Source organism: Ascaphus truei, chromosome 4 (genome assembly GCF_040206685.1).
Source record: "Ascaphus truei isolate aAscTru1 chromosome 4, aAscTru1.hap1, whole genome shotgun sequence".
NCBI lineage: Eukaryota > Metazoa > Chordata > Amphibia > Anura > Ascaphidae > Ascaphus > Ascaphus truei.
Window position 1 is genome coordinate 98,664,468 of NC_134486.1, and position 25,348 is coordinate 98,689,815.

At 46.6% G+C, this 25,348-nt stretch overlaps 1 protein-coding gene across 6 annotated transcripts in view; it reads right to left on the bottom strand.

The window, feature by feature from the left end:
• CFAP61 (cilia and flagella associated protein 61) overlaps positions 1-25,348 on the bottom strand; it is a 346,774-nt gene that overhangs the window by 284,098 nt on the left and 37,328 nt on the right. For all 6 annotated transcript variants that reach the window (XM_075596251.1, XM_075596250.1, XM_075596248.1 and 3 more), the window contains 2 exons: positions 23,409-23,541; positions 6,456-6,609 (listed from right to left, as the gene is read on the bottom strand). In XM_075596251.1, the coding sequence (XP_075452366.1) occupies positions 6,456-6,609; positions 23,409-23,541 (287 nt within the window). The remainder of the gene's footprint in view (positions 1-6,455; positions 6,610-23,408; positions 23,542-25,348) is intronic.

Sequence of the window (25,348 nt, forward strand, 5' to 3'; positions counted from 1 at the left end):
CACTTCGGATCCAGCTCCGAAGCCTAAGGTCGGTGATTATATAACCCCACCTCAGCCCCGCAGTCCGGTCCCGGTTTGTGGCGAGCACAACCGAAACAAGAACTGATTAGGAAAAGGGGCTCAATAAACGAGACATGAAGACAGTGAATACAATTATATTTAAAAACTGATTAAAAATGACTATACTCGTTTTATGTTCTTTAAATAAAATGTTAAAAGTGTCATTATCCTCGACTTAAACATATCGGGGTGCATGTATCTGGGCAAAAGTGGAGCAGTTCTGCGGCAAAATAACTGCACCATGTGCATCAAAGAAAAAGAATCCCCTTGCAAGTATCCCACTTTTTTTCCTTAATACATAGACCCCCATCACTGTCATTAGCTTTAGTCCTAAGTGAAACAGCACTGTTAAGTCTACTTTGATATTGGACGATCAACCAGAAGACCTTGTTGTTCTGTAATTATCTGTTTAGCATTTTAACCTACGTGTACATGTGCCAATGTCCTAGTGAGTTTTTAGTTGCCATGAAAATATAAAGCGTAAGCCATTACTACTGAAAAAGAGCTCAGCAGTAAATTGAATCAAGAGAAAATGAAAAGCTTTTCCAGGAAACAGAATAGAGGTTAGTTTTTTGAGAGGAAAAAAACAGCAGGACCCAAAAAGGTGGTTCAGTGCGTTATCTGAGGAACATTTTTTTTTTTAAATGACTTTGAAAACAGTGTTTTCAAGCAACTAATTCCTGACCCCACATAGAGTAGCATCCAAATGACTGTAATTATCTCCCAACGTAAATGGCATATCAACAACATTGTTAGAATTGATTTTTGCATAATTATTCCTTGTCGTTCAATATGGATTTGGAAGAGGAAAACAATGACTACCTGTGGACAGTGCAATGATTAGGGAAATGAAACCTTGGAGACTGAAGAATATGCATTGCAATTATTATAAATCTGTCAAGGTGAATTTTGTAATGGTGCTGTTCCTTTAGATTAGCATAAAACACCCTCTTATCTAGAAGAGTACAGTTCCTACCATGTTTTAACGCCAGAGGGAAAACTATGGCATTGAATGAAATCACAGCAGTCAGGTTGAGCTATTTGCTTGTAAAATCTCAATACACTCTTCTGAAATAATGGCTTACCCTTTAAACATTCAGCATATTATGTTTGATTTGTACAGAAAGAAAGCTCATCTTTGGAAATGTAAAATGCAATCTGATCTATCCTCATGGTGGTCCCCTTTATCAAATATATATTTACAAAATCTTGCGTAGACCAGATTGCGTTTTAAAATTAATAAGATGGGACATTGTTCACTAAACTCAACCAAAACAGCAAAAAGTGCCAACACTTGATATTTTTTCTGTAGTCATCATGATATTCAACACAATGTACTATACACAAAGCAAAAATACTATAATAAAAACAAACGTTAGCAGAGGACTTTACAGCATATGTGCGAAAATATGTATAGAATCACAGGGTTATCTGGGTCTCTATATATTTTGCTTTTCCATCAGTGAATAATTAGGAGTGAATATCTAGGGGGTCGTTCATTAATATGCTATAAGGGCATTATCCCACGAAAAGTCCCATTAAAGCCAATGACAGTTTCCATGAGAGAGTGCTCCCATCATCACTATAGCAGTTTAATAAATAGCATGCATAGGGCAGCAAGAGGAAGACGAAGGAGTTTTATATAACAATACATTTCACAAAGACCCACGTGGTGACAAGTGCAGAAATGTGGTTTATGTATGTAAGTGTGTATGTATGTATGTATGTATGTATGTATGTCTTTATTTATATAGCGCCATTAATGTACATAGCGCTTCACAGCAGTTATACACCTGACAATCATATAAATAACAAATAATGCAGATAACACAGAATGGAAATAAGTGCTTCAGACATAAAAGTAAAACGTAGGAAAGAGAGTTCATGCTCCGAAGAGCTTACAAAAGTTTCTAACATTTGACAAACAGAACTAAGGCCGAGTCCATAAACGGACAGGCCGTGCTGAGGCGTGCGGACGCTCCGCGCTGAGCCCCTGCATCCTCAATGAGGATGCCTTGAGAGGGGGCTCACGCGAGCGTCCGCAGGCATGCTGACGAGTTGGAGGTTTCAGCCGAGCGCCAAGCTGTTTTTCAGCGCGCTGTCGGCTGAAAACCTCCAATCACAGCACAGCAGCGTCAACGTCACGGCGCCGTGACGTCGGCGCCGTGACATTGACGTCAGTGTGTCGCGAGCGATTGGCCCAGCGACGTCACTGCCCCGCCTCCAACCACCTCCCCCCGACTCCCTTCGCGCACGCTGGCTCGCCTGCAAGTCCATGCAATCGCGCTGAATGAAGCAGGCGAGCCTCAGCGTTAGCGCGCCTCCGCTCTCCCCACACCTCTATGGCCTGGGCCTAAGATGATCAAAGTTTAAGTGTGTCAAATATTTGGTAGAGGTCTCCTAGTATCATTATATATATATATAATCAAAAAATAAATAGATGATACCGTTCTGTGGCTAACGAAATGCTTTTATTTGCGCGAGCTTTCGAGATACACTGATCTCTTCTTCCGGCGATGTTACAATGACGCAGGGACGCAAAATTACGACATTACGTCACCACGTTGTCTGTGTGCTTTACGGCCGGAGCATGCAGGATTAGAATTGAGGCCTACTCTGATGACACATTGCGTGGAGGACATCAATTGATTGCGGGAAAGAACGGACACTGTCGCATGCACAGCACAAGGGTTCCAGTTGGATTCCAAGACATCATGGGACGGCCTGCATCGGTGGTGATATTATTGTCACAAATTGCCTTATTTTCACTTATACTTTGTACGTGTTTTTAATCCCCCTCACCTACCCCTCCCCAATAAACTGTACAGGATCACACTATGGGGCGTGCGCTCTCTGTTTTGTTTTTGTTTTTATATATATATATATATATACCGGTATATATATATGAACATACAGTTATATTTGCATATATATATATATATATATATATATATATATATATATATATATATATATATATATATATACTGAATTATTAATCCAAGCAAATGTCAGCATAGCTAAACAGATTAAGGTGTTCACTACACTGTTAGCAGTATTTAGTTAAACAGATGGTCTGTACAGCAGCAGTTACTGTTTTTTTAGTGGATGACTCTTCGAAATACGTTTTCACTAAGAGCACACAGAAAAGGGTATAGGCCAAGATAAGAATCAGCAGATTGTTGAATTATGCGGATCGTCGAATGAACACCTGTTCAATTATTCTATTACAGTGGCGTTCTCCTGAGTATAATGCTAAGGTAGCTGTTTAAAGCAGTAGTGACATTTACCTAATTATTATAACAAGGTTCCTCAATCTCCATAGTGCAATGCCCAGGATGGATAAATGGTACCAAAATATGAATTTGAAGACGTACTGAGAAGGAGTGGTATCCCAACTACAATCCATCCAAAATGCTGCTGCCTGCCAGACTCATCTATTGTACCTCACTCACCGCTCCAGTTCTACTGTTCCAATATGCAAATCCCATACATTGGCTTCCCATATCCTCTAGAATTCAATTTAAAACCATAGTGATGAATTACAAAGGTCTCAACGACACTGCCCCCCTTACATCTCAGTCCTCACCCCTAAATACTGTACATACCTAAACACCCTCTACATTCCGCACACGTCATCCGCCTTTCCTCCTACCTTATTACCTCGTCACACTGCCGCCTGCAAGACTTCTCCTGTGCTGCCCCTTCTCTCTGGAATTCAATACCATTCACCATCAGACTCTCCCCCAACTATCAGATGTTTAAAATCTCCCTGAAAACTAACCTTTTAAAGGAAGTCTAACAGGCATACCTTTAACATCCAACCCCCTCCAACTCCATTGGGAATGGAATCAACTGCCGGCTGGGTCATCTTCCAACCTGAGATAAACTCCATCCTATAGTGATCAGCCACCTTACCACCAGTCCCTCATTCCCTCTAGACTAGGGGTGCGCAAAGTGGGGGACACGCCCTCCAGGGGGGCGATTACAGAGGTTCCGCACTCTCCCCAAAGGCATTTAAATTAAATGCCGAGGGACAGCGCGAGGCCTCTGTAACTAACTTACCTTGCCCTCCAGCGATGCGTCATCATGTTAACCCGTGTCAAATGACGTCGCAGGGTCACTTGACATCACAATGCCATGGCTATGGGGGAGGAGGGTGGCGAGCCAGGGAGAGCAGGCAGGCGTACGCAGGGGGAAAAGTTGTGCACCCTTGCTCTAGACTATAAGCTATCACAAGTAGGACCCTCATTACCTCTTTGTATCTGTTTGTGCATGTTGGTCCTCACTTGTATGCAACTGATTTTTTGTTTTGTGTAATATACAGTACTCGGTAGCCCATTTATTTATTTAATTTTTTTTCTAATGCACCAAAAAACCGCATTGCTAGAGCGCGTGTATTGTACCGCGCTGCGGAATATGTTGGCGCTTTACAAATAAACTATAATAATAATCTCCAGGCAGATTACCTAAAGGGGCGACTAGTAAACCTCATAAAGATAGTTGGCTTGAGGGTGAATATGATGCAAAGCAGCAGAACTGTAGTCCGACATTCTGATTATACAGACGTAGCAAGACCTGCTGTCCTCGGCACCTCGCATGAACAAGCAAAAGTCTGCGGCGCCGGAAACAGTGTCTGCCGCAATGGAGCTGGCATGCTTTTGCCGCGATGCAGGGTCCATGCTTCTGAATGTGACCCCCTGCAGCATTAATCCTTCGACCGCCCTGGTCGCATGACCGCATGTGGCAGCGGCACGGAAGACAGTTAAGCTGACTACATCTGTATGTCTAGTCAGGCAAATGTCACTTTACCATAGAAGTTTTAGCTGTTGCGCATCATGGAAGCCAATTGCAGAAGACAATGTTGTATTGCCCAAACCCTGCCCAGCTTGTCTAACAGATGCTAGTGTGTGGAATTTGATGGATTTCTTGCTCCCAGAGGTGTTGAAATGCTTTCAATTCAAACCCGACCATCTCTTGTGGAAAACGACATGAAAAATGAATTCACACCAAGTTACAAATAAGCAGAGAGAAATTCCGTCAGTCTTTTCGTCACCATCACTTGTATACCATTCGAGCTACATTGTGAGGCTTTTGTATCCTTTGGCTGTGGCGTACAACAAAGACAACAAAACACGCTTTATCCAACAAGGCTTTTAGCGACTAGTTTGCAGCTGTTGGTCTATTATATTCGGTTGGAAAATGGCTGAGAAACAAGTAATTGAGGCAGTGCTGTGCTGAATAGTTTCCATAATTGGCACCCTACATTGTAAATACAAAGTATGCATCTAACCCCTTCACTGCTGAAAGCCACATTTCTGATTTGTTCATGGCTAGTAATGTTGACAATACTTGGATTTTATAAGCTTTTAAATTGTATAGAAGGCATTAATGGCATGTGGACACTGTAGATGTTAATTTACTGTAAAAAGACAGAGCCAATGTAGCTCTTAATGCATGGTAAACATGAAGAGCCATATTTACTAATCAGTCTTCCGGCTATGGAAGACACATTAACGTCAATGGGCTTTGGGTTGTCTTTCAGCATTATTATTATGGCACGAGACTGCTTAATAAATATGGATCTGGATCCCTTCTATGCTGGATAAACATTAAATGCTTGGCTCAGTAACGCACTGTTGGCCATTGTGGCTTTGGAGTTTTTGCCTGACCAATGAGTGTTCAGCCGTTTTTGTTTTTTTTAATCCTAATTCTAAAGAGCACCACAAAAACACATAGGCCAATATTTGCTGAGCAGCTGCTCAAACTAGAAAGAGGAAGCACTAATCTCTACTTCGCTTAGGGGCTTGTGAGTAAAGAGAGAGGAGGCCCTCCCACTTGCTCCCGCTGTGCTGATGCTGCAGTCCAAGCTTATATTAGTTTCTTTTCCTCATCAACATACTGCACTTTTGCATCTCCGGAGGCTACTAGGAATTGCCTGCACGCAAACATTATCATACATATTCTGCCTCTCCAATCGAGAAACGTGCATTTGAAATAACAATAAACTAGAGAATACCAGAGTCAAAATATCATCTCAAAAAAGATCAGTATTACAGTGCAAAAAAATGTATTTGAAGTTTTCATGCAAGTCAATCTGTCAGCCAGTGATGGTCTTTCTTGTGTACTATTATTCTTGAATAGCCAATGGTGCACATCCTATGCTCTCAGCTTTTTGATGTGATGGCCGTTACTGGTACAGTGTATTAAATACATTGATGGGTTACATTATATTAGTGAACAGCAATTATTACAACACTTCAATCCTAACTTGCTGGTCCACTAACACCTTCCCCGTATACAGATTTACCTACGTTGTCTCTTTAGCAAACTGTGTAACACATATTTACTTTTTAAAAGAAATATGATAATCACCTTCCAATACTAATGCATACCTGTCTCAAAGGTCGGTTCCTCCTTTGGTTGTAGAATATCATCAGGATGCGGTTTGCACAGTCCATGAAAAGGCCTCAGGTCAAAGCAGTCTTGTAGCAATTTGATGTTCACTTCAGAACACACACTCATAAAGCCCACAGCAGTGCCGTTATCCTGCAATAGAGGCAATATATAAAGGCATCTATTTATGATCACTTTAGGATGGTAAAATGTTCAGAGAATAAACTCATTCTTTCTGCGTAAGGGAACAACAGCTTCCAAGAATATTGAATAGGACAGGGGTGGCCAACTCCTCAAGGGCAACCAACAGGGCAGGTTTTAAGGATATCCCAGCTTCAGCATAGGTCGTTGAATGAGCCACTGATTGAGCCACCTGTGCTGAAGAAGGGATATCCTTGAAGCCTGACCTGTAGGTGACCCGTGAGGACTGGAGTAGGCCACTCCTGGAATAGTGGCTAAATAATTGAGTGACTGCAAGTCTCCCAAAGCACAAAAATGGAGAATAGATTATCAAAAACTAGAACTATTATTAGAAAGTATAGTGATATTCTAAATCTATTTAATATTATCAAGAAAGTGATGTTACAGTAATTGCCTTTAATCACTTATATTACTTTGTTGATAATAGGAATTTAGTGGATAAAATATAATTGGATAGAATGTATCATTTATCATACTTTCTGTTTTTTGACTTTTGTAATGGGTTTTTCCAGTTTGGGTCATAACACCATTAATGTAGTATTTGTAGTAAAGTCTGTTTTCCTTTTCTAAATATAAGCAGACATCGATACAAAAGCTAACAGTCAAAAAGCATGAAAAGGAAAACAAGTAAACATAAAAACCTTTCTTGGCAAGACACTTCCAAAATTGTACTTCACCTGCATCTTCTTATATCTCTGCTTTTAATCTCTTGCCATGTACCTACTCACTTCTTGCACACTTGTGTCCCAGCCTGAAGTCTTTTCTCTTGCACCACTCCCTGCCTTTGGAACTTTCTTTCCATCGCTATCTGCCAAGTTCGTTCTCTCCCCACATTCAAGCCCCATCTGGAAACGCTACTTTATAATAGAGCATTTCTATAGTTCTGTAATCCAACTATGCAACCCACTTATCCTATTGACCATGCACTCTTAACTTTGCCCTTCCGCATACTACGTCTGTCTCTGTACATCTCCCAACATGCAGTGTTGTATAGAAAAGTGGTTCGCAAACCTCTCCTTAGGGCCTGGTCCAGACCAGGTTTCTAAGGCAACCAGCCAACATTCTATTCATATGCAAATGAAGTATAGTCACCTGTGTGTAGGTGACTGGTTATCCTTAAAACCTGGTGTGGCTTGTGGTCCCTGAGGAGAGATTCGAGAGTCACTGATCTACATGTAAGGTCCTCAGGGAAAGAGCACATTTCTCCCATTGTGTACTTTTATTATTCATATATTCCTGTTAATACTATTGTTCCCTGTATTACGTATCATATACTATCTCTATAAGGCGTTTTCTACATGGTTTGTGCTACATAAAACAAATATACGATACACATTTGAAGTTTAGACATAGGAAAGCTTCTAACCACACTATGGTTAATATGGGCTACTTTAGTACCCGACAAACTCAGGACACCTTAGCAAGGTATTGCAATAAATAAGTTATACTGTATTCACCCATTTTACTGTTAATGGTAGAAACTATTATAATTAAATCAATAAACCGTATGGGCCATGTCATAACAAAAACATTTAATTGTTTGCAATACTTTCTACAAGCAATGCATTACCATTGTGATATACATTGGTTGTGAAAGGCATGCTCTGGCTTTCTTTTAAAAAAAAAGAACTACTGCTTTAAAAATTGTACACAGTGAACAGAAATTATGCAAGTGGCCTTATTTACTAAGTGGAGCTTAGAACACCTACAGCCTCTTCGCCAGAAGATGTCTTTTGGAATAACACTGCTTAGTAAATATGGATGAATTAGTTTAAATTCTTAGTTTGATCTATTTCATCTTACAATTTGCTTAGTGAATACAGTCAGAAGCTTCCCTGACATGAAGAAGCGGTTATTCATTTTTAACTTCAGCACTCTCGCTTCAAAGTTGTTTCACTCCCTTCAGACATTTACCTTTTAAACTGTACTTTCATGCCACTGTATTTTACATCTAATACAATTGACCCCAATGAATTACCTGCAATGCTGTTATTGGAATCTATTGACGCATTTATAACGTTTCTTAGAAAGAACAATATATTTATAAAAAAAAAAAAAAATCCACATTTAATCAGAATCATCTCTGGAGGGGGGGAACCAAAACGTACTAACTGTTATTTCCACTTTTGTGATTTCTAACCTGAGCAAGATTAGATTTTAACGTGTTTTTCTAAAATAATGCAATTCCGAGAAATGATTCACCATGCGATAAGCCCCGCTCACACAGCTGCTATGCAATGGCAGCGAGAGAAACATCCAAAACAAACACATTCATTTTCTCTCTCTCCCAAAGACAGAGTGATTGTTTTTGTCTTGGTTGCGAGTCTGAACAAAAGCTGAGGCGTTGCAGTTGTCTGGCTGCTCTGTAATTTTGGGGCCAACACTCAGCAGAGGCTGATTAACCAATCCATCTACCATATGTGCATAGAGCACTTGCCAGCTTTATTCTCGGCAGGGAAAATTGGCGTCAATCTTGGCTCACATGGAGTTGTCTATCCAATCTACAACAGTTCTGGTGAGCCTCTACCGTTATGGCCTGAAACATCTTTCGCTGCCTATTCCAGAGCTGGAAGCTCGTGACGGGAATATATTATTTATTGCTTTGCTGTTTGCAGTATGCTATTACTCTAATGGCTCATTGTCAGTTATAATTAGCCCTGAAACAACATGCAATGCACATATGGCTCTGAATATCATCAGTAAAAGTACATTTTGAGTGTAGCAAACAAACGTCTAAAATGACAGACGTCACTGTAAATTGTGAGACTTATTGAACTTCATTTTATTTTTATTGCCGATTAGCATTCAATGAAATTAATGCAAATATTGTACAGCAGAATTCACCTTTTATAGAAAGTGTTATTGATATGGAAAGATCTTAAAAAAAAATAAAAAAATCTAATACAATAGAAACCCTCTTGAATAAGGGAATCTAAGTGAAGTTGGTTATTCTCTTCTAAACATGGGCGCAGAAAATGCTCTAATGTTAAAACATAACATACACCTGTGGAGGGCATGAATTTATTAGGGTTATTAAACTGTTACAGAATGCTGACTGAAATCTCATCACTAATCCAAAACAAAGGAGAACAAATTATTAAGGTCCGGATGTGGGATAGTTTGGCACCTGAGCCAATGTGCACATATATGACCATATCTAAAGTACTGAAAAACGGTCACCCTGACATGTTGCTAACATGGTTACACTTACAAAACATATACAGTAGTGTGAAAAAGAAAGTATACCCTCTTTGAATTCTATGGTTTTACATATCAGGACATAATAACAATCATCTGTTCCTTAGCAGGTCTTAAAATTAGGTAAATACAACCTCAGATGAACAACACATTACATATTACACCGTGTCATGATTTATTTAACAAAAATAAAGCCAAAATAGAGAAGCCATGTGTGAAGAACTAAGTATACCTTATGATTCAATAGCTTGTAGAACCACCTTTAGCAGCAATAACTTGAAGTAATCGTTTTCTGTATGACTTTATCAGTCTCTCACATCGTTGTGGAGGAATTTTGGCCCACTCTTCTTTACAACGCTGCTTCAGTTCATTGAGGTTTGTGGGCATTTGTTTATGCCCAGCTCTCTTAAGGTCCATCCACAGCATTTCAATCGGGTTGAGGTCTGGACTTTGACTGGGCCATTGCAGCACCTTGATTCTTTTCTTTTTCAGCCATTCTGTTGTAGGTTTGCTGGTGTGCTTGGGATCATTGTCCTGTTGCATGACCCAATTTCGGCCAAGTTTTAGCTGTCGGACAGATGGCCTCACATTTGACTCTACAATACTTTGGTATACAGAGGAGTTCATGGTCGACTCAATGACTGCAAGGTTTCAAGGTCCTTTGGCTGCAAAAACAAGCCCAAATCATCACCCCTCCACCACCGTGCTTGACAGTTGGTATGAGGTGTTTGTGCTGATATGCTGTGTTTGGTTTTCGCTGTACATTATGGCCAAACATCTCCACATTAGTCTCGTCTGTCCAAAGGACATTGTTCCAGAAGTCTTGTGGTTTGTTCAGATGCAACTTTGCAAACCTAAGCCGTGCTGCCATGTTCTTTTAAGAGAGAAGATGCTTTCTCCTGGCATCCCTTCCAAACTAACCATACTTGTTCAGTCTTTTTCTAATTGTACTGTCATGAACATTAACATTTAACATGCTAACTGAGGCCTGTAGAGCCTGAGATGTAACTCTTGTTTTTTTTGCAATTTCTCTGAGCACGGTCTGACCTTGGGGTGAATTTGCTCGGACGTCCACTCCTGGGAAGATTGGCAACTGTCTTGAATGTTTTCCACTTTTGAATAATCTTTCTGACTGTAGAATGATAGACTTTAAATTGTTTGGAATGGCTTCTCTAAGATCATTGCTGATGTCTTTCCTCCTTGGCATTGTGTTAACACACACCTGAATGCTCCAGACCAGCAAACTGCTAAAACTTTGGCTTTTATAGAGGTGGTCACACTTGCTGATGATCAATAAATCAAGGGCATTTGATTAGCAGCACCTGTCTGCTACTTAGCAACTTAATTCCTATGGAAGCAGTAAGGGTGTACTTAGTTTTTCACACATAGCTTCTCCATTTTGGCTTTATTTTTGTTAAATAAATCATGACACGGTGTAATATGTCATGTGTTGTTGTTCATCTGAGGTTGTATTTACCTAATTTTAAGACCTGCTAAGGAACAGATGATTGTTATTATGTCCTGATATGTAAAACCATAGAATTCAAAGAGGGTGTACTTTCTTTTTCACACAACTGTATATATATTGTGACAGTCACTGACTCCGTATGCTGGAATGGAGGATATTCCAGCACACAACCAGTTAACTTCCTACTGGAGAACTACATGCACCTGCAGCTAATTAAGCACGAAGGACTCCTGAGAGACTGCAGGTTTAAAAAGCAGAAAGTGGCTTACACAAGCCGAGTTAGTTTTTCCCCCAGGAGGGTAGAGAGGCTTCTCCCAGCTAGGAAAGACCCTGGCTGTTCTAGTTCCCCAGCCCTGCAAGAAGTTCTGCTGCTGGGAGCAGCTGGGACTCCAACCCAGGATAAAGACTGCAAAGAGCTGGGCACAGCCTGCTCCACGGAACCGGTGGTCCTGGTTGCTGTTGGAGCCACAAGGAGACGTTGTGATTGAAATTCCATACAATTACAGATAAGAGACTTTCTTATTGAACTTTGAGTGTGTAGTACATGTTTTGGGGCGGATAACCAGATTAGCTGGTTGCCAGTTAGAAAGGGCCACAGCACAGTTTAGTTAGTTTCCCTAACGGGAATAGGTGTTTATTTTATGGTTTCTTTTGCCTTAAAGGGACAGTGCACCTGATGTTTGTCTGGTGGATAATAAACCATTATAGTTAAACTTTACACAGTGTCTTAGCGTCTTACTGACCCTGCCGCGAGGCCGTCCTGCCACTATATATATATATATATATATATATATATATATATATATATATACCTCCATTGTAACTTTCCCTGAGAGTTTAAAGTGCCCATCATCATATTCAGCAGGGTTCTATTAAATCTTTCTGGCTGCGGATGCCCCTGGGGATGATAAGGTGTTGTCCAAGATTTCTTTATTCCACATATATTCAGCATTTCCTTGATAAGGCGCCTTTCAAAGTCCTGTCCTTGATCTGAGTGTATCCTTGCAGGCAGTCCATAGTGAACAAAATACTTGTCCCAAAGCACAGTAGTGGCTTGCTGGTCTTTCATTGAGAATGCTTGGGCATACCTGGTGAAATGGTCCGTGACAACTAAGATGTTACCGGTGTTCTTCCTGTCCGGTTCTAATGATAGAAAATTCATACAAACAAAATCCAGAGGCCCGCTACTGGTGATATTCATCAGCGGTGCTGCTTTTCTTGGCAAGGTTTTCCTGGGTATTCATCTCCCACAGTTCTTACAATATTCTTCCACATCATGGGCCATTCGAGGCCAATAGAACCGGTCCTTCACTAATCCTAAAGTAATTTCAAAGCTCAAGTGGCCATGATTGTCATGGAGAGCTCGGAGCACCACTTGCCTGTAAGGGAGTACCATCTGCTTGGTCACTGAGTGTGTGGACTTTTTCGCCATTCTAAACATCACTCCACTTTTGAGCACTAGGCTGGGCCATTGTTTCATCAGCAATTGGCGCTCGGTATTTATGCCTATGACGGTTCTTTCCGACTTTCCATGTTTTAGGGCCATCCACACATCTTTGATGCCTGGGTCTGTCTGTTGTGCTTTCGGGAGATCTTGACGGTTTAACATGGACAATCCTTCCATGGTTAATTCTGTCAGATGGGAATACACCAAAGGCACAGCCGTGGGGGAGATTCCCATACTATCTGCCATTCGATCCGAATTTGCAGTTGTGATCCATATGGGAGTCTCAACCTGTTTACACAGCACTTACACTGCGATGCAGTGATTTCTTCCCACTGTTCACCTGTTTCCTGATCATCTCTAGGAATTCAAGATAATACATCTGCATCAATATTCTGTCGTCCTGGTCAATACTTCAGGCTAAAATTATAGGTGGCCAGCACAGCCAACCACCTGTGACCAGTGGCATCCAATTTGGCCGAGGTTAAAATATAAGTCAGCGGGTTGTTACCCGTATGCACTACAAACATAGAGATAGTCGTGCAATTTGTCTACCACTGCTCATTTCAAAGCCAAGAATTCCAGTTTGTTCACCGGATAGTTCTTTTACGATGGAGCCAGTCCTCGACTAAAGAATGCCACTGATCGAAGCCCTTCAGAATGCTCTTGGGATAGTACTTCTCCCAACCCATCCATGCTCGCATCCACATGTAGTATGTATGACTTTTGTGGTTCAGCGAAGGCTAATACTGGGGCGTTAGTGAGACATGTTTTTACACATTTGAATGCCTCTTCCCACTCGGGTCCAACTATTTCCAAAAGGCTCGTTCATTTTGAAATCGTTCTGACTAGTTGCACCTGTAGGTATGCTGTGCCCCTGCGTCGGTGGATATAATTTGGTTAGTTGTGTCAACGGCTGCACTACAGCTGAGAAATATTTCATGAACACTCTGTAGTACTCCCAAAATCCCAGGAAAGACTGTAGTTCAGGTAGTTGTCTGGGCCAAGAGGCAATAGCTTCTGATTTTGAGGGGTCCGTAGCTACCCCTTCTTCAGACATGATGTGTCCTACATAGGTGACAGACGATCGGCAAAACTGACACATCTACTGACAATTTTAATCTGCCCTCTCTTAGTCGGTCCAGTACTTTCATTAGTTGAGCTTCATGTTCCTCCAATGTCTGTAACGCTTGCGCTGCCCACGAGCAAGACAGGACCCCGGTACTGAGGTGGGGAAGTAGTAAACCCTGCACCCACCGCCTGGCAGGCGGATTGTCAAACGTAGCCGGGTCTGGGTTGGAGAGAGTGGGTTAGTGGATACTTGCCAAGGTCCTGGAATGGCGAGTTCAGAATAGTGAAGTCCGTTTGCCGTGGTCTGGGGTTGGAGAGGTTAGAATCGTGAGGTCCGTATACTGTAGCTGTGGTCTGGGTTGGAGATATCCGCAAGGTTGAGTGTAAGCCGGGGTCAGTATCCAGGTTCCAAGGCAAGCCGGGTCAGTACGCAAAGGGTTAAACTGCAAGATAACCACAAGAAAAGGAGCAGGGCACAACGGACGTAGGAGCTCAAGGCTACAAGAGGTTATGCTCAGCAATAACTGGGAGTGAGAGCAGGGTACTTATGGAAAACAGGAACCAGTAGCAAGAAAGGCGGAGCAGGAGACAAGTGGGCTAATTGAATACTTGCCACGCAGCTGGGGAGTGGTGCACGTCATCACGTGTGCGTGCCCCGTCCGAGGGGGCGGAGCTAAGCTCTGCAGCACACTAGAAGAGCTGCGCGTGCGCGCACGCTTTGTAAGCAGAGCGGGGTGCGCGCACGCGCTGATGCCACAGCAGAGGTCTGAGATAAGATAGGTAAGGAGGGAACACGTCGCAAAGGACGTTTTCCCCGATTCCTTACAATGTCCTTCCAAAAACTATGATGTCGTCCAGATATACTAGCACCTCTAGCAAGTTCATATCTCCTACTACTCGTTCCATTAGTCTCGGGAACGTGGCTGGAGCCCCTGACACTCCCTGAGGCATGCGTTCAAATTGATAGAAGCCCAGTGGCCATATATAAGCAGTTTTTTCTTTGTCTTGTTTGCACATGGGAATCTGGTAATATCCACTACGGAGATCCAAGACTGAAAACCATTTGCTTTCTGTGAGACAGTCTAAAGCATCTTCTACAAGTAGATAGAAGATTGATTTGCACCACCAAAAATAATGAAGAAGGTCAAGAGGGTGACTCCAGAAAAATGTATTTGATCATAAAAATGAGGTAAAACTGGCCCAGCACGCGGGATATACAGCTTCAAGACCTACTCTGTCTCTTACCCGACTGGATCAAGAACTGGGCAGCATGGACACATCCTTTTAGGCATCTGCTGAATTACTGATGTTATATGTAAGTCTACACTTACAACATTTTGTATGTTTAATTTATACTTTTACTTCACCTTTGGTGCGCTCTTTTCTATCATGAGGGTGGACCCATCTATCTTCCGCAATAGATTTACTGTTCCTGTTATCCTCTGTATACTATTGGGGGCACACAGACCGGGTGAGATCCCATCCAAGGAATTTCTCCTAGGGGTCCCTCATCTTGGACCATATTCTTCTTTTCCATCCGTCAGAATGCTTTCAAGCACAAAGGGTGGATGGTCAGTGTCCAGCCATAATTGCTCCCTCCCGCAGTCTGACACCACTGGGTTAGTTGTCCAAACATATTGGCATTGGTCTCTATTATGGCCCCCATCTCTGCGCTACTAAGGACCTCTGTGTAACGATTATGCTCCCCACCAACCAGGGCCGGACCGCGGGGCTTAGGTGGGTGTGTGAAAACACCGACCTTAGACCACGAAGCCGGGTCCGGGTTGCGTAGTCCGTAGTCGTGTGTAGCCAAGGTCAGGATTGGAGAAAGCAGGGTAGTCCGTAGGCAAGCCGGAGACAGGGCAGACGGCTCAGGATCGAAGGCAGAGGTCACAAGCAAAATTTGGCAACGGGAAAACCTCCGCGAAGGCGCTTCAGCGTAGGTGCTGCAGCGCGATGGGGCCCTGGTGGAGGTAACAGGAATAGGGTGAGGGAGAAGGCCCCGGGCATCCAGGAGTGTAGACACACCACAGGAAACACTGAGGACGTCAGCATGGCGAAGGCGAAGTCTGGCAGGAGGAAGGAAAGCAGCAGGGGGGCTACTTAGCAGAAAGGCCTTAGGAAGCAGGAGTCTTCAGCACAGGGTCTTCAGCATAGGAATAGCCTCCGCTTGGAGGAGGCGAAGAACCAGAAGCCACAGCGCTGGAGATCCAGCGCTTCAGCACACGCCATCACAGTGCGCTGCCACGCCCCCACGGCACCCACAACACTCCTAGTGGCTGCTGTCTTGTCTGACGGCGCACCGCACCGCCCCTCCCCTTCCTTCCCCTACCCTCCCACGCTCCTATAGGATGAGGCCAAGGTGGGGGGGAGGCCTGAAAATGCTCACGGCGTGCGCTGCCTCCTTGCCACGTGACGTCATAGCGTCCCGTTGGCATGGCAACGGCACGTTAACCACGCTGCCATTTTAAGTGCAATTAGAGGAGTCGGGGAAGGAGGAAAATGCCACCATAGCACCCCACCAAAACACCTCGCATGGGGATATTATCCAGTCGCAAGAGGCAACCAGACGACCGCATTTGTCGAGGACTGTATGTATGTATGTATGTATGTATGTATGTATGTATGTATGTATATATATATATATATATATATATATATATATATATATATATATATATATATATATATATATATATATATATATATACACACACAACACACAAACAATAATAATAACACGCACACCACCCTACCTTGGTGGGAGCCCCTCTCCCGTGGGCAGATGCGGAAGTTGGGACCGAATTCTGGGTGGGCCCAACTTCCGGCCCGCGGGGTGAGACCTGCACGGGAGAAACGACGCTACAGCTGGGGGTTGTTGGAATAGAGCTGGGGCCCAGCAGGCAACAGAGGCCTGTCAGCTGGGCACAGATGTTGGGCGGCCTGGCTTCTGGCTCGGCCCCCCTTCCAGCGCCGGCCAGGCCCGCCGCAGCCACCAGGCCCAGGACAGACGTCCTGGCTCTCCCCCCTATCAGCAGCCCTACCAGTAAGTATCTCCGGAACCAGGGAGTCCCTGGAGCTGAAAATAGAAGCCCAGGTTCCCACCCTGTAAAATGATGGGGCTAAAATAGATTGAAAAATGAGTAGGAGGGACTACTCCCTTAAAGTAACTTGCCCAATATCAGGAAGAGCTAGCAGTGGAGGAGAGAGAAAATAATCCCATCTCCAGGTGAAAAGTATATACTTGTAAAGGGTGCTCACCACAAAGAGGACGGAACCGCGAGGCTGAGGTGGGGATGTTAGAATACACCGACCTACAACCGCTTAACCGCGTCCGGATGGCAGAGTCATAGTCGTGCAGCTGGATCAGGATAGGAGAGGGTAGAATGGTTGTGATACTTACCGTGGTCTGGGGTTGGTCTTTGTGCATAGCCGGGGTCCAGGAGTACAGAAGGTGGGAGTCCAAATACAAGCCGAGGTCAAGGGTCAGAGAAAGCAGACGTCCAGGTACAAGCAAGGGTCAGCAACAACGAAAAAGCAGCAGGCGGGAATCACAAGACAAGGCAGGTTGCTTGAGGCAAGCACAGGTCACACAACAAAGGTTATGCTCAGACAACTTGGAGAACGGCTGACTGAGCATAGAAGGGAGTGACAGCCAATTGCAGGGCTGCACCAGGCTGAGAGCAATGAATCATCAGACATATTCTGTCCACTGGTAAGCAGGGGCGGGGTGTATTGCAGGTGTGGGGTAATTGGATATTGCATTAACCCCTTGCGTGCCCCTGGGGACGCGACACTGGCGCGTAGGTGTGCGGGGGAGCTTCTCCGTGGCGCGCCTCCGTGCAAGGTGCTCACGCCTGGCCGCAGGGCGTCTGCGCGCAGGCTCAGTGTGAGGTGCGTCAACCGTCTTGTCACGGGACACGTCACAGGGGCGGGACCAAAGCCCAATCCTTACAATACTAAACAGAGAAAAACTTTTCAATGTTAATAATGAAAGATCCTATGTTATATTAATTAACTAGCTGAGAGCCCCGGCGTTGCCCGGGATGTTTGTTGTGTGGGGGTGGCATTTGGGTGGGGAGTGGTCCACGCGGCCCATGGCGGTGTGCGGTGGTAGTGCTGCTGTGGCTGTACTGATGGTGATTGTATCGGTGTGCTGATTTGGGAGGGTTTGGTGCTGATGTGGGGGTGCGGATGTGGGTGTGCCGATGGGGGAGGTGCGAAGGTGCCAATGTGTGGGTGCTGATGGTGTTGATGGGGGCTGGGAATGGTGGGGAGCCGAGAATGCCAGTGTGCTGGGGGGGGCATGGGATACCGGTGTGCTGATGTGGTGGTGCTGGGGATAGAGTGTGTGTGTGTGTGTATACGTGTGTGTGTGTGTGTGTGTGTGTGTGTATACATGTGTGTATACATGTTTGTGTGTGTGTGTATACACGTGTGTGTGTGTGTGTGTACATGTGTGTGTACATGTGTGTACATGTGTGCGTGTGTGTACATGTGTGTGTGTGTAAGTGTGTGTGTGTGTAAGTGTGTGTGTGTATACATGTGTGTGTGTGTATACATGTGTGTGTGTGTGTGTGTATACATGTGTGTGTGTGTATACATGTATACACACACACACACACGTATACACACACACACACACATGTATACACACACACACACACACATGTATACACACACACATGTATACACACACACACATGTATACACACACACACACACATGTATATACACACACACACACACATGTATACACACACACACACACACACACACACACACACACGTATACACACACACACATGTATACACACACACACACGTATACACACACACACACACGTGTGTGTGTATACATGTGTGTGTGTATACATGTGTGTGTGTATACATGATGTGTATGTATACGTGTGTGTATGTGTGTGTGTATGTATACGTGTGTGTGTGTGTGTGTATGTATACGTGTGTGTGTGTATGTATACGTGTGTGTATGTATATGTGTGTGTGTGTATACGTGTGTGTGTATACGTGTGTGTGTATACGTGTGTGTGTGTGTACATGTGTGCGCGTGTCTACGTGCGCGTGCGCGTGTCTACGTGCGGGTGTCTACGTGCGCGTGTCTACGCGCGCCTGCGTGTCTACGCGCGCCTGCGTGTCTACGCGCGTCTGCGTGTATACGCGCGTCTGCGTGTATACGTGTGTCTACGTGTGTCTACGTGTGTCTACGCGTGTGTGTGTACGTGTGTGTGTGTATACATGTGTATGTATACGTGTGTGTGTGTGTGTACGTGTGTCTACGTGCACGTGTGTACGTGTCTACGTGCACGTGTGTACGTGTCTACGTGCACGTGTGCGTGTCTACGTGCACGTGTGCGTGTCTACGTGCACGTGTGCGTGTCTACGTGTACGTGTGCGTGTCTACGTGTACGTGTGCGTGTCTACGTGCGTGTGCGTGTCTACGTGCGTGTGCGCGTCTACGTGCGTGTGCGTGTCTACGTGCGTGTCTACGTGCGTGTCTACGTGCGTGTGCGTGTCTACGTGCGTGTGCGTGTCTACGTGCGTGTGCGTGTCTACGTGCGTGTGCGTGTCTACGTGCGTGTGCGTGTCTACGTGCGTGTGCGTGTCTACGTGCGTGTGCGTGTCTACGTGCGTGTGCGTGTCTACGTGCGTGTGCGTGTCTACGTTCGTGTGCGTGTGTACGTGCGTGTGCGTGTGTACGTGCGTGTGCGTGTCTACGTGCGTGTGCGTGTCAACGTGCACGTGCGTGTGCGTGTGTACGTGCGTGTGCGTGTCTACGTGCGTGTGCGTGTCAACGTGCGTGTCTACGTGTCTACGTGCATGTCTACGTGCGTCTGCGTGTCTACGTGCGTCTGCGTGTCTACGTGCATCTGCGTGTCTACGTGCGTCTGCGTGTCTACGTGCGTCTGCGTGTCTACGCGCGTCTGCGTGTCTACGCGCGTCTGCGTGTCTACGCGCGTCTGCGTGTCTACGCGCGTCTGCGTGTCTACGCGCGTCTGCTTGTCTACGTACGTCTGCGTGTCTACGTGCGTCTGCGTGTGCCTGTGTGTATACGTGTGCCTACGTGTGTATGTATACGTGTGTGTATACGTGTGTGTACACGTGTGTGTGTGCGTGTCTACGTGTGTGTGCGTGTCTACGTTTGCGTGCGTGTCTACGTGTGCCTGCGTGTCTACGTGTATACGTGTGTATGTATACGTGTGTGTACACGTGTGTATACGTATGTGTGTCTACGCGTGTGTGTCTACGCGTGTGTGTCTACATGTGCCTACGTGTGTGTGTATATACGTGTGTGTGTACGTGTGTATACGTGTGTATACGTGTGTGTACGTGTGTAGGGCAGGGAGGGTGGGGGCGAAGGGCAGGGAGGGTGGGGGCGAAGGGCAGGGAGGGTGGGGGCGAAGGGCAGGGAGGGCGGGGGCAGGGAGGGCGGGGGCAGGGAGGGTGGGGGCTAAGGGCAGGGAGGGCGGGGGCGAAGGGCAGGGAGGGCAGGGAGGGCGGGGGCGAAGGGCGGGGGCGAAGGGCAGGGAGGGCGGGGGCGGGCGAAGGGCAGGGCCGGGGGGGGAGGGGGGCGAAGGGCATGGCCGGGGGGGTGAAGGGCATGGCCGGGGGGGGGGGGGGGCAAAGGGCATGGCCGGGGGGGGGGCCAAGGGCATGGCCGGGGGGGGGTGAAGGGCCAGGGCGGGGGGGGTGAAGGGCCAGGGCGGGGGGGGGGGTGAAGGGCCAGGGCGGGGGGGGGGGTGAAGGGCCAGGGCGGGGGTGAAGGGCCAGGGCGGGGGGGGGTGAAGGGCCAGTGCGGGGGGGGGGTGAAGGGCCAGGGTGGGGGGGGTGAAGGGCCAGGGCGGGGGGGGTGAAGGGCCAGGGCGGGGGGGGGTGAAGGGCCAGGGCAGGGGGGTGAAGGGCCAGGGCGGGGGGGGTGAAGGGCCAGGGCGGGGGGGGTGAAGGGCCAGGGCGGGGGGGGTGAAGGGCCAGGGCGGGGGGGTGAAGGGCCAGGGCGGGGGGGGGGGGGGGGTGAAGGGCCAGGGCGGGGGGGGTGAAGGGCCAGGGCGGGTGAAGGGCCAGGGCGGGGGGGGAGGGTGAAGGGCCAGGGCGGGGGGGGGGTGAAGGGCCAGGGCGGGGGGGGGGTGAAGGGCCAGGGCGGGGGGGGGGGAGTGAAGGGCCAGGGCGGGGGGGGGGGAGTGAAGGGCCAGGGCGGGGGGGGGGGAGTGAAGGGCCAGGGCGGGGGGGGGGGAGTGAAGGGCCAGGGCGGGGGGGGGGAGTGAAGGGCCAGGGCGGGGGGGGGAGTGAAGGGCCAGGGCGGGGGGGGGGAGTGAAGGGCCAGGGCGGGGGGGGAGTGAAGGGCCAGGGCGGGGGGGGAGTGAAGGGCCAGGGCAGGGGGGGAGTGAAGGGCCAGGGCGGGGGGAGAGTGAAGGGCCAGGGCGGGGGGGGGGGGGGGGTGAAGCGCCAGGCCGGGTGAAGGGCCAGGCCTGGGGGGGTGAAGCGCCGGGCCGGGTGAAGGGCCAGGCCGGGGGGGGTGACGCGCCGGGCCGGGTGAAGGGCCAGGCCGGGGGGGTGAAGCGCCGGGCCGGGTGGGGTGAAGCGCCGGGCCGGGGGGGGGGGGGTGAAAGATCCCTTCCCGTGCGGTTACTTACCTCGCACCGGGCCGCGCTCCTCCTCGGGTTCCTCGGCGGTCTCCGTTCCCCCGGCGATGCGGAGCTGAGATGCTCAGGTCAGGAGGTGGTGTGGGCCGCGGCCCGTACAGCTCCCGACTGAAAGAGCGGGAGCAGCGCGCGCGGGGATGGTGAGCTGGGGGCGCGGCCTCTAGGCCTGAAGGTGAGAGCGGCGGGAGAGAGGGAGCACCGGGAGAGAGGGTGCTCTGGGGGGGGGGAGGGGGGGAGCACCGGGGGAGAGGGAGAGCGGGTGAGCACCGGGAGAGCGGGTGAGCACCGGGAGAGAGGGTGCTCTGGGGGGGGGGGGGAGCACCGGGGGAGAGGGAGCACCGGGGGAGAGGGTGATGTTGAGGTCCCGCGGAGTGGTGATAGGGGGTGTTCCGTTGTTGCGGGCCAGGTGGGGGGGTCAAGGCCGGGCAGCCGTTAAGGAGGGTGGAGAGAGAGAGAGAGAGAGAGAGAGAGAGAGAGAGAGAGAGAGAGAGAGAGAGAGAGAGAGAGAGAGAGAGAGAGAGAGAGAGTGTGTGTGTGTGTGTGTGTGTGTGTGTGTGTGTGTGTGTGTGTCAGCCGTTAAGGAGGGTGGAGAGAGAGAGAGAGAGAGAGAGAGAGAGAGAGAGAGAGTGTGTGTGTGTGTGTGTGTGTGTGTGTGTGTGTGTGTGTGTGTGTGTGTGTGTGTGTGTGTGTGTGTGTGTGTGTGTGTGTGTGTGTGTGTGTGTGTGTGTCAGCCGTTAAGGAGGGTAGAGAGAGAGAGTGTGTGAGTGTGGGTGTGTGTGTGTGTGTTTGGCCCGCCCGTCACTCCACCTCAGGCCAATGAGAGGTGTGCGGGGGCGGTCCAAGGGACCAATGAGATTTCCCCTAGGGACACCGGACATCCAGGCAGGCAGGCAGGCAGGCTGGCAGGTAGGCAGGCAGGCAGGCAGGCAGACAGTGCTTTCACTAATATAGTATAAGATCAAACAAAAAGGCAACCCAATAAAAAATAATTTCCCCAATGAAGGGGAATTATGAATTATACAGTACAGACGGGCTCCACTGATATGGCGGGTTCGGTTCCAGGCCCCCGCCGAAAAGCAAAAATCGCCGAAAAGCAGAACATAGCATTTGTGCGCTCTGCACAAAAAAAGGCTATATTCACCTGCAACCTCCCGTCCCGCCTCCCTCCTACGCATACTCCATCCCAGAATGCAGCATTCCGGAAGCAAATGGAGGCGAGCCGAGAAGGGATTGGGCGGGAACCAAGGAGGAAAGGGGGAGGGGGCACGAGCATCAGCATGCGCCTGTGGAGAGCTTGGGCTGCATGGCTCAACCTGGTGCACTAGGGGGGGGGTGACGGACTTTGGGGTACACACACCAAGCACTGAGTCAGGAAACATTTATTTATAAAACCGCCGAGAAGCGGGGCCCTACCGTAGATGTAATTAAAGGTTCCAACTAATGTAGGAAATACTCAAGGTCGTATTTACTGAGATGTGCTAAGTTATAAGGCATCATAGGATGAATGGGCTGCAAGGTGACCTACAGGGCAATAGCACTCGCTTAGTAAATGGGTCCCTCAATGCTAAATTCCACATTTGGTTTTGTACATAAGGTTGTACAGCAAATAAAAATATCACTTGTGAGCACATTCACATGTCTCAGACAGGTATGTAACCCTGCTTTTCCCCATTATCTCTTAGCATACAATGATTCGACTGCAGCCAGGGATTCTGGGAAATGACATACAAATGAGCACACAGTGACACCTTTTGCTTCTAATCCATAAAGTTGCAAAGAATGTATAATTACTACATTGGACTTTCTTTATTCTCTAAAATGATCTTGGGATAATAGGAACTGATTGTTGTAGCACTGTAATGTTTTCCGATTGTCATGGTTAATTAGTCTCTACAGTACAAAGCAAACTAACCTCACAAACAACCGCGTGGTTCTCCCCGTCCTGAGCTTCAATCAACTCGGCAAGAAAATAATCTCCATATGTGGCTTTGAGGGTGTCGTTTTGACGCATGAAAATTGGTATTAGGTCGTCATTATCTTCCACCCTGGAAAAAGGGAGACGCTTCAATTTTGCAAAGGCTTTTACATTTCTCTCCCGCAGTGCCGCAGATATAAATTCATGAAATAATAATAAATTGTTGATAAATCAAATAATGTTAATATAGTATACCTTGAACCATGCAAAACACAGCTCATGATAAATATTTAGCGAAATTTTAGAACTTCAATACGTTTGACTTTGCTAGTTCCATGTATTACATTTGGCTACTAATGTAAGGTCCTATTTTAGCTCATCTCTCGTGATGGCCATTCTAGAAGCTTTATGGTAATTTGACATGAACCGACCAGATATAAACATCACAGGAGTGTTGAACATTACATGTTCACTCTTTTCTATGGTTATATTTACTACATTTTATTACCAATACACCATGCGTAAATGATCAAAAAGGCATATTATGTACCAACCGAAAATATAAAATATGTAAATGAAATCAATGGAGATTGTATCAATAGTTGAAAACATAAAATAAATCTTAGAAAAAATTGTGAAATCAAGCTAAAATGTAACTAAGAGTAAGACCAACAGACAGAAGCCCATGTTTACTAAGCACGGTTATGTCTTAGGTAGGACATAGAACAACTTGGTAAATATGGTCCCATATCTCTGGCTGCAAAGTGAATTTCCATACTGTTCAAAGCATGCATGTCATTTGATAGGGTCATTGGAAAAAGAAGGAATAATCGGTCAAACAAAAGCAGGCTCTACTATAATTAGGGATTCTGGTTTTAGGATTACCCGAAAAACATAGAACACAACCGACTGATCATCTCGCACTTCCAGATAAAACCAATAAAAAAAACAGAAATGAAGCATCATTTCAAATTCAATTGGATCTTTTATAGCAACCCGCCCACAGATAAGATACAAAGGCAACGCAAAGAAAGTATGGAAATATAAAAAGTGCACAGATAAACACCGAATTCAAATGTACTGTAGAGCCGACGAGTATTCTAAAACAAATCTGGGGCAATCACCAACAAGATCTGGGTACATGCTGGGTACATGCTGGGTACATGCTGCAACATTTCCCTGACATTTCTGCAGACAGATTAATGGCCCATCGGATTAACAGCGGGGGTCCCAGGTAGTCCCATTCAAACTGAATGGGACTGCCAGGGACCCCTGCTGTGTTAATCCGATGGGCCATTAGTCTCTGCAGAAATGTCACTGAAATGTTTGCAGCATGTACCCAGCATGTACCCAGCATGTACCTGGATCTTGTTGGTTATAGCCCCAGATTTTCCAAAGCAAGTTTAAGGCAAGTTTTAGAATACTCGTCGGCGCACCTGTATGTCGAATTTTGTCCCCGTTGTGAACACTGAGACACAGATTTTTTTTTTTTTTAAATAAAATGAAAAAAGAGGAAAAACAAACAAAAGCACCGAAAACTGTAATCCCAAACAATAATACACATATTAATGTGAGGTTGGTTTATTTATTAGCCATGTCAGACGGCCAGTTTTAGACTGCTGTATTGCTAGGAGCCAATTCCATTATTAAGGGTTGTAGTGACCTCAAGTGGTGAAGGGTATTGTTATGGCGTTCTGCAAAGGCTTTCTTTGACTGCAAGCATAGTTAATTATTATCTCTTTAGATAAATATGCAGTTCAGCACCATCTGGCACATCATTGCTGTAGGACATATACTGTACATAACAAAACTGACAGTGCACCCTACTGTGTCTAAAATGGTGTAGTTTGCAGGACTAGTTGCCATAATGGTCAGGCAGAAGTGTACTGTAGGTTTGTTGGAAATGTTGATGCTTTTTTTTTTAAGTACAATTTTCA